The sequence below is a fragment of the Chlamydomonas reinhardtii genome, chromosome 14, assembly GCF_000002595.2.
Source record: "Chlamydomonas reinhardtii strain CC-503 cw92 mt+ chromosome 14, whole genome shotgun sequence".
NCBI lineage: Eukaryota > Viridiplantae > Chlorophyta > Chlorophyceae > Chlamydomonadales > Chlamydomonadaceae > Chlamydomonas > Chlamydomonas reinhardtii.
In genome coordinates this window covers 3,290,943-3,299,722 of record NC_057017.1, presented here as the reverse complement: position 1 = coordinate 3,299,722, position 8,780 = coordinate 3,290,943, and the positions used below count along the sequence as shown (strand labels likewise).

At 62.4% G+C, this 8,780-nt stretch overlaps 2 protein-coding genes across 3 annotated transcripts; both read right to left on the bottom strand.

Moving 5' to 3' along the window:
* Positions 1 to 10: 10 nt before the first annotated feature.
* CHLRE_14g629800v5 (uncharacterized protein) lies at positions 11 to 1,330 on the bottom strand. The gene has a single exon (XM_043070361.1). It carries the CDS (start codon positions 1,052 to 1,054, stop codon positions 197 to 199), a length of 858 nt encoding a protein of 285 aa, XP_042917034.1. The 5' UTR covers positions 1,055 to 1,330; the 3' UTR covers positions 11 to 196.
* A 1,006-nt stretch (positions 1,331 to 2,336) lies between these two features.
* Positions 2,337 to 8,740, bottom strand: CHLRE_14g629750v5 (uncharacterized protein). Of its 2 annotated transcripts, XM_043070360.1 has the most exons (12): positions 8,193 to 8,730; positions 7,922 to 8,034; positions 7,432 to 7,532; positions 6,223 to 6,325; positions 5,807 to 6,016; positions 5,427 to 5,485; positions 5,237 to 5,288; positions 5,015 to 5,108; positions 4,701 to 4,771; positions 4,220 to 4,414; positions 3,499 to 3,756; positions 2,337 to 3,278 (listed from the first exon to the last, which is right to left on the bottom strand). In XM_043070360.1, exons 1-12 carry the CDS (start codon positions 8,230 to 8,232, stop codon positions 3,018 to 3,020), a joined length of 1,557 nt encoding a protein of 518 aa, XP_042917033.1. In that variant the 5' UTR covers positions 8,233 to 8,730; the 3' UTR covers positions 2,337 to 3,017. The 2 variants fall into 2 exon arrangements, with proteins under 2 accessions (XP_042917033.1, XP_001692778.1); XM_001692726.2 differs by having other exon boundaries at positions 7,922 to 8,740.
* Positions 8,741 to 8,780: the final 40 nt, after the last annotated feature.

Here is an 8,780-nt window from a genome sequence, read left to right as displayed (position 1 = left end):
TGCCCGCTCATGTTGTTGTTGGTTACAAGGTGGTGTGCACGAGCATGCGTGCTATCCTGTCCCCGTAAGTACCAGTGGCCCGGGCCGGTGGGCCCTTATAACGCCGGGAAACTTACTTTGCGCAACGAAGTTAGGCGTGTTCGACTGTACTACTCAATGCCAACTACGTCAACTGCTAGCCCGTCAGCCTAGGTGATTAGGTGCCTCGGCACCGAATGCCCGCCCCTCCCTTCCATCGGGGCTTCAGCCCTGCTGCTCGAAACCCTTCGAAAGCTCCGAGTTGCTCCTTGCGCAGTGCACACCCTACGGACGTCAGGTAAGGCGCCACCACCACACCTGTGCTGCGGACCAGGCGTGCGGCCCTGATCAATGCGCTGCGTTCCTGGGGCGTCACCATCACCACGACGTTCCACACCTCCCGCCCTGCCGATTGCCACGCACGGACATAGCGCCCGCTCACCGACGTCCCACTCGTGCTAGCAACCGCCTCTAGGTTCCCGGACGCCCGGATGCGCTCTAGCAGCTCGCCGCTGACAGACTTCAGCAGGATCTTGCTCTCGTCCACAGCGGCCGCATCCCCCACGCGGGCGAGGGAGCGTTTGACGGCTTCCAGCGCAGCCCGTTGCTCCTCCACCTGTACCCGCAGCACTGCGAGGTCGTTGGGCCGCCGCTCCGCCGCGGGTGCGGCGGTCTGTGCCTCGTTGGCCGAGGCGTGTGGCACCGGTGCCTGCCTTGGGGCGCTAAATACAAGTTCTGCGACCTGTAGCTCGAACTGCTCCAGCGCACGCTCGAACTCCTGAGAACAAATTGAGGATGCTGGGAGTGTGTCAGTGTTTGCCAGTGCGTCCACGATCAGGCTGGTCGAGAACTGAAGCCGAAGTTTGATGCTCCGTAACCAGTCGGCAGCGCGCTTGGATGTGGGCTGCTCGCTCGAGTCGACGGTGCCGATGCTCATCGGGCTGCAAGTAGCGTGCTGTCCGGAGGCCTGCCTGTCTCCACTGCTGCTGGAACTGCTGTGAGTGTCCAGCCGACGCTCGGGTCCGCTGCTCGCCATCTCCGGCGAGTGTCCTGAGTGCGATAGAGACGATTGAGGCGATTCCTGGGACGCTCGCCACGCTGCCCTAGGTTGATCAGCGAGTTGGGTCGTAGTTTTGTTTACACGGTGACCGTGTTTGCCCATTTTGTGGCGGTTGTGTTGTGTTGTGTTTGCGGCTGCACTAGTCTCGTGTTGTGTTGTGTTGTGTCGTTTAGCTGTTGTGTTGTGTTGTGTTGTGTTGTGTTGTGTTGTCTGTTGTCGCTCATGCCCGCTCATGCCTTGACGTCGCAAACGGGATGTTAACTGCTGGCGCTGGATACAGTGCTCGTATCTTAAGAAGGCAGGCGCGGCGCCAGTGACAGATTTCCGAAAACAGGCATCTTTGATTTTCAGAAACCCGCTGCCGCCGCATCTTTCATCCCCAAAATTTTTCCGGGGGCTCCGCCCCCGACCTATGCACGATTCGTGTCAGGCCAGGGGTGTGTCAGGCTGGCCCTGTTGCAGCGTGCCAAATGCGGCTGCAGTTGCCCCCAGCCCACGTCCCGGCTCCGGCACAGCAAAATATTCCGCCGCACGGGATGTGCCATTGTACAGCGTGCGGGGTGAGGTTGCTGTTGCCCCCAGCCCACGTCCCGGCTCCGGCACAGCAAAATATTCCGCCGCACGGGATGTGCCATTGTTACAGCGTGCGGGGTGAGGTTGCTGTTGCCCCCAGCCCACGTCCCGGCTCCGGCATAGCAAAATATTCCGCCGCACGGGATGTGCCATTGTTACAGCGTGCGGGGTGAGGTTGCTGTTGCCCCCAGCCCACGTCCCGGCTCCGGCACAGCAAAATATTCCGCCGCACGGTATGTGCCATTGTTATAGTGTGCGGGGTGCAGAAAGCAACGGCTCCATGGCTCCATGGCAAATCGTGGCCCATCCCCACGCCGAACCCCAGCGCCCTCTTCCACGCTCATCATGCTCACTCACCCACGGCATGACTCCATCCCCTGGTAGAAGGCTGGCCTATCGTGGTGTGCCCCCATGGTGCCAGCAGGACACGGCCGTAGATTATCCTGGAGAACAGAAGTCACCCTTGCCTTGGGCCCGGACAAGTGACAGAAACGCCCCAAAATGTCTTCTGCGATTCTCAGAAAGGCCCCCCAAAACCTGAAGCGTTTTCACAGATTTTTGGACTTCAGAATATAAAATTTCTTCCGCCGGAGGCGTTTTGGGGCAAATTTCTGTCGGAAAGAAGGAAGATACGAGCACTGGCTGGATACTGCAGGCACAATCCAGCCCGATTGATGCGGCGGTGCGGGACAGGGAATTACAGGAGTAGCGCGGTGTGGCATTTCGTCCAGTTGTGGGTCCTGAATGTTGATTGCAAAAGGCTGGAGTGCTGGACGCAGCCCTTGAGCCGGCACCACGTGGTGAAGGCGGCAAGGCCATGATGATGCGGCGCCCGCCCGCGCACTGCTGAGGCGGTTACGCACTTACGTACATTCCTGAAGACGGTAATGAATGTCACCGCAGTATCACTGTCAAAGACTGGGCCACTCAATCTTCGTCCGGTTCGCGTCCATTGCTATCTCAGTCGCTCGTCAGTCGCTCAGTCTTTCAGTCCTTGGGGGCACAACGCTCCCTATCTCTCTTCCCTCGCTCTATCTCTCCCTCGCTTTCTCGCAGCACGCACACACTGCATTCTCACCTGCACGCTACTCACCAGCTACCCTTTCACTTGTATCAAACCGCGTACGGCTCACGGCTGAGCCCATCCCCACTCCACGTCCCAACTAACGCCTCTGTGTGTCCACGGCACCCAGAAAGCTCTCCAGGCAGACACACCACCCACTGGCACCCTGTACAGCACACCGATCACAGGACTCAAGGCCCTCACAGCCCCTCACTAGGCACGACTTGTCGAGGCACGGCACACGGCCACACTGCTCACAGGCGGCCCTCACAGCCCGGCGCCACGCCACCCCTCCGGCCCCGCTCACAGGCGGCTGACAGGCACCGAGGGCAGCGGCGGCGACCACATGGCTTGCCGCGCCGCCGCCGCCCAGCCCTCCCGCTGCTCCGGCCAGCCGTCCGGCACGGCGCCCAGCCCCGCGTCCACCAGGTGTGCGGCCGCCGCCGCCATGACGTGGGCGCTGATGTCGCGGATGCGGGCAAAGGGCGGGAACAGCGCCCCCACCTGCAGCTCCGCGGCCGTGGCCATGACGGACAGCCGCTCCGCCGCCACCAGGAACACCTCCTGTATGTGCAAGTATTGAGTGCCCGTGTTTGACAGCAGACATATTACTAGTACTAGGACCTCTCTTGTGTCGCGCGCGGTCTTTTAAGCGCCGGCAGCTAACGGCAACCGCAACGTCACGATGGCTTGCGGCGCTGCCGTACATCAAAGCAGTGCTGTTGGTCATTCAACCCAAACACACACGCACTTGCATACACACACGACGCCAACGCGCCCGCACCTCGGGCACGCGCTTGGACTTGGTGAGCACGGCGGCGTGGCCCACGGCCGGGAAGATGTAGGCGTTGTTGGCCTGGGGCGGGTGGTGCGCAATGCCGCGCTCGTCAACAATCGGGTCGAATGGCGAGCCGCTGGCGAAGAGCACGCGGCCGTTCGTGGCGCGGTACGCCTGCTCAAAGGTGCACTCAGCCAGGGAGGTGGGGTTGGACAGCGGGAAGATGATGGGGCGGTCGTTTAGCTCCGCCATCGCCGCCAGCACCTGCGTCGCGGGGCCGCAAGACGGTTGGCGGATGGCGCAAGGCACTTCAAATCAAACAGCATGACACGCTCTGGGCCGAAGGCCGAAGAGGGCCCCTCATGGCGTAGGTGCGGTGCGCCTGTGTTGCTTTGGTCGAACACTACCTCCCGTTGCATCCACAAAGCACACGGAGCCCAGGCGGCTCACACCGATACTCCAGCAAACGTGCAGGGGCAGCGCTCACCATGTCGAAGGAATCATCCCCGGCAGTGTCATCGGCACCCAGCACCGCCGTCGGCAGGCCTTTGCGTATGCGCCCACATCGCTAATGCCCCTAGGAGGCCACAAGCCGCGAAGGCCTCACAGGCCTCACGAGAAACCACAGGCGACTTGCACACCAGAACCCCCCTAAAACACACACACACACACACACACACACACACACACACACACACACACACACACACACACACGGCGCTCTCACCTCCGGCGTGAAGGCATCCGCCACCGCGCTCACGCCAACGATGGCAGTGGGCTTGATGGCGCGCACCGCCTCGATCAGCGTGGCGCAGGGCGGCACGTCGCTGTGCGCGAAGGGCCGCTTGTGGTGCTGCAGGTCGGTGCGGCTGGCGAGCACCAGGCCCTTGCTGTCCATCAGGTGGCAGCGCTGGCGGGCGGCCTGTGCGGGGGCAGACACATGGCGGCAAGGGGCCCCATCACCAACGCATTTCGCACGAGTTTACGAACAATAACGGCCTGGGTGCGAAACTGCTCTCTGCGGGTTGTGCACGTGCATGCAGGCACATGCCTCAGGCACGTGCCTAGGGCACACATGGGTACAGGAGCACCACACGCCACACTTCGCGCGCGCACACACACACACACACACACACACACACACACACACACACACACACACACACACACACACACACACACACACACACACACACACACACACACACCTGCTCGCTGACGCCGTCTCTCCGGTGGATGCAGAAGGAGATGAGGGACGCGATTCCCGTGGCCGCCTCACCTGCGATCACACAAATCACACCAATACTTGGCGCCAAAGTTCAACAATACTAACCACTTGGGGTTCGTGACGACCTCGTTTGCCTCCAACGAGCGCTTCCTGACGGTCCACCGAACAGCCCAGCTTACAGCCCGCCCCGCACAGCATCCTCCTTCCAGACCACCACTGCACTGCACGACAACACGCCGCCACTCGCGCCGCCACGCACGCGCGCCGTCACGCACACCGGATGCATGGACTCACCCGCGCCCATGAACAGGATGCGCTGGTCCGCCAGGCGCTGGCCCGTCACACGCAGTGCCGCCAGCAGCGCCGCCAGAGTGATGGCGGCAGTGCCCTGTGGGCGTGTAAGCGGGTAGGGTAGGTGTGTGTGTGAGCGGGAGCATGAGTGGCGCTGAGTGGTGAAACATGCTATGACACAGGGAGGCCGGGAGGAAGTAGCTGGCTCTGTTTGAAAGCGCGCACCTGGATGTCGTCGTTGAAGCAGCAGTAGTCATCCTTGTACTTGTCCAGGATCCTGTGAGGTGGCCATGCATTTCACTCTTGTTGCCGTTCCTTTCATGCAGCCTTCCTGACAACGGAGCCAACGACGAATGGATCCCGCCGCTGATATTGTTTCTGGTCTCCCATTTTGACAAGCCCGCCCGCGTCGCACCTGAACGCGTTGTTGTTTCCGAAGTCCTCAAACTGGATCAGCGTGTGCGGCTGCCAGATCTGGGGGGCGCAGAACCACGAAACCGCGTGTCAATACAAGTTTCGTTTAAATTAATGGAGGGCCCTGTGCTTGTCAGCATAGGGATGTGGCATGGGAACGCTGCGCCATGCGGGTGCTGGGCGGGTGCGCGGCCCCCGGCCATGTGTGTGCCTGCCGTCCTGGCACGCACGCGCACACACATGCACGCACACACTACATAGCATCGCATGCACCCTCCTTCCCCCCTCGCGGCCTGTAAAAGAAGAACACACACACACACACATACACACACACACGCGCACGCGCACGCTTCCCTTAGGATGCCTTTCCCAGACACGCACCTTGACAGCCTCCATGAACTCCTGCACGAACTCGTCGTACACCTGTTGCCGGATGGGGCGCGGCGCCCGCAACCCGGCGTAGACGGGGTGCTCGCGCAGCTGGGTGTTGTTGGTGCCCACGTCCAGGCACACCGGCAGACACACGGCGGGATTCACGCCCGCGGCGGCCGTGTACAGCTCGATCTTGCCCTCGCTGATGCCCATGCCGTTCTGCGGCGCGGGAGTCGAGCGGCACGGACACCACAAACAGCGCAGAACCAAGTCAGAGACGCAGGCAATTACGGCCAGACCAACGCAAGTACCAACACAGCCAGCCCATAAACAAACACTGTTGTTGTTACCGCGTCAGCAGTTACCGCGTCAGCAGTGTCCGGCCAATGTCCTACTCATCATTCATCCCACAACGAGCTCCTCACCGCGCCCAGATCGCCCAGCCCCAGGATGCGCTCGCCGTCCGTGACCACGATCACGCGCACGTCCTTTTGCGGCCAGGCCTTGAGCTGGGACAGGATGGAGCGCCTGCACAACAGTCACAAAGCGCCAGGAGGTGTTCTTTGAACCAGTCCCATAATGAAACAGTAGCGGGGGTATGGCTTAAATGCTGTGGGGTTAACTGTGTCGGTAGTTGTCCAATCACAACTTCATCTAGGCGGCTCGGTCAGCGCTCTAGCGACCGCGTCGGCTCAGCCCCGGCCCTGACGACCTCTGGCCGACCCGCGCCGGGTGTGTGCGCGGCCCCGGGATAAACTGGGGCCCTTCCCATGCAGGGCGCGGGTTCACGGCTTCTTCCCTAGAGCACCCACGTGCCGCCAGCCTCCATTACCCCCGAGAGGATCCCGGCCCCGCCCCCCCGGGAGGATCCCAGCCTTCCCCCCTCCCGGGAGCTCCAGCAGGCACCCCAGGAGCGGAGCCAGCGGGACCCAGGAGCGGAGCCAGCGGGATCCAGGAGCGGAGCCAGCGGGATCCAGGAGCGGAGCCAGCGGGATCCAGGAGCGGAGCCAGCGGGATCCAGGAGCGGAGCCAGCGGGATCCAGGAGCGGAGCCAGCGGGCTCCAGGAGCGGAGCCAGCGGGATCCAGGAGCGGAGCCAGCGGGATCCAGGAGCGGAGCCAGCGGGATCCAGGAGCGGAGCCAGCGGGGACGGGGGCCACGCATGGCCTCCGTCCGCCTGTCGTGCGTTTGCGTGCGCGCCCTGCCCCTGCCTGGCCCGGGGAGACCCCACACCGGCGTGCACCCGGACCCCCTTTCCTCTGGGTCTTGGCTCTTTGGAATTGGAGTCAACTACGCCCCCCCTCATCACCGCCGCCGCCACCACCACCACGCCTACGCCCAGTCGCTCGGGCCTTGTGTACTTGCGCCTTGTGAGCGGCCCCACTGGATTCGCGTCCCGGTTGCTTCAGGGGCGCCGCGAGCAGGCGCGCTCCAAAGGGGCCCAAAGCCTACGCCTATGCCTATGCACCACAACCCCGCCCCAGCGCCGTGCCCCCTCCCCGCCTCTGCAACACCCCGGCGTCACCCCAGCACCCCTGCCCCCGCCCCTACAACCTTGCCTCCCTGCACCCGCATCCCCGCACCTCCCAAACCCCCGCCCCGCCGAGCCCCATCTCCTCATCCGCTCCTGCCCACCTGTGGTCTATCCGCAGGTACAGCCCTCGCGCCTGTATGCGCAATGCGTGGTACTGCTGACAGGCCTCGCCCACTGTGGGCGTGTAGATGTAGGGCAGCACCTGGCGGGGACGTGAGGGGCGGCGCATGTGGGAGGACATGAGGGGCAGCGCATGGGGCGACAGGTGATGAGGTTTGGGATGAGGTGTGCGGGTGAGCTGGCAGGGGCGGGGCGCGGAGGGGGAGGGGAGGGCGTGGGACACGGAGCAGCTCAGCGCGCGGGGGCGGCAAGGGAGGCAACGGGGCACCTTGCTTGGCCCCTTGACACCTTGCTTGGCCCTGCCACCCTCGGCAAACTTATGGATTCAGCCATGAAGCGCTCTCTACCACACATCCAGCCCTCTGCAGCGCCAGAGCGAGAAGTTTGGCCGACGTGGCATCCACCCAGCCCCGAGCCCAAAAGCTCGATGTTCAGCATGCATAGTTCCTGCGTGCCGGACTATATACCCACCTGTTGGGTGTAATAACATAGCAGCTGGTAGTACTGCTCTGTTGACGTTTCCCGCAAGCGTCGCAAGAAGCGATACTTGTCGAGCGGGAAGGCGCCAGCGGCATCCAAGAGAGCTTTTCCAAAATCAGCCATGATATGTTGTTCAGGGGACCATAAAAGCGTCAGCCGGCAACAAGCGACAAGAGAGTTAATTGCTTCGTGAGGCGCGCTGTAAAAAGAGCGTTGACCCAAACAATGAGAACTGATAAATATAGAAAACTCGGTCACTTACTGTCGACGTCTCCCTCTTCATCGCGCACACGACTGCTCATTGCAACCAGTGCGTCCCTTTCGCCCCGAGGCACTGCAGCGCGAGAGCAGGAGCCCCCCATGACTGAAGGAGCGCTATGCCGCTAGGTTATGTAGGCAGCGCGGCGCGGTGCGGAGACGGAAGAGAGTCCGCTCGGCAATCCGCAATGTCCGTGCACGCTAGTGGCCGTCCTCCAGTCTATGAGGCGCGCTAGTGGCGCACAGTAACTAAGTCGCCGCAGTTTAGTGCCTGTTGGCACAGCGCTATGTCCGCGGCGCTAGGATTGCAGCAGGACAATGATGGGACGTATGAATCGGTCGTTAAAACGAAACCGCGATTACCCTGGCCACGGTCGCCGCGGACGTGCAGCGCCTGCTGTAACTTGAACGGCGCCATATATTATCCACCGGCTTAAGTCGGCACGGCTCGTCAAGCTCTTCGGTCGACGCGCCGCGTGTTGCGTCCGTATACCGTACCTTCTTTTTCCGGACCCTTGCCCCGCATCCGCAATGCAAATCTTGCCCCGACCTTTTCGGTTTCGGCACGTACAGCGCTCGCGTACAAGCAAGG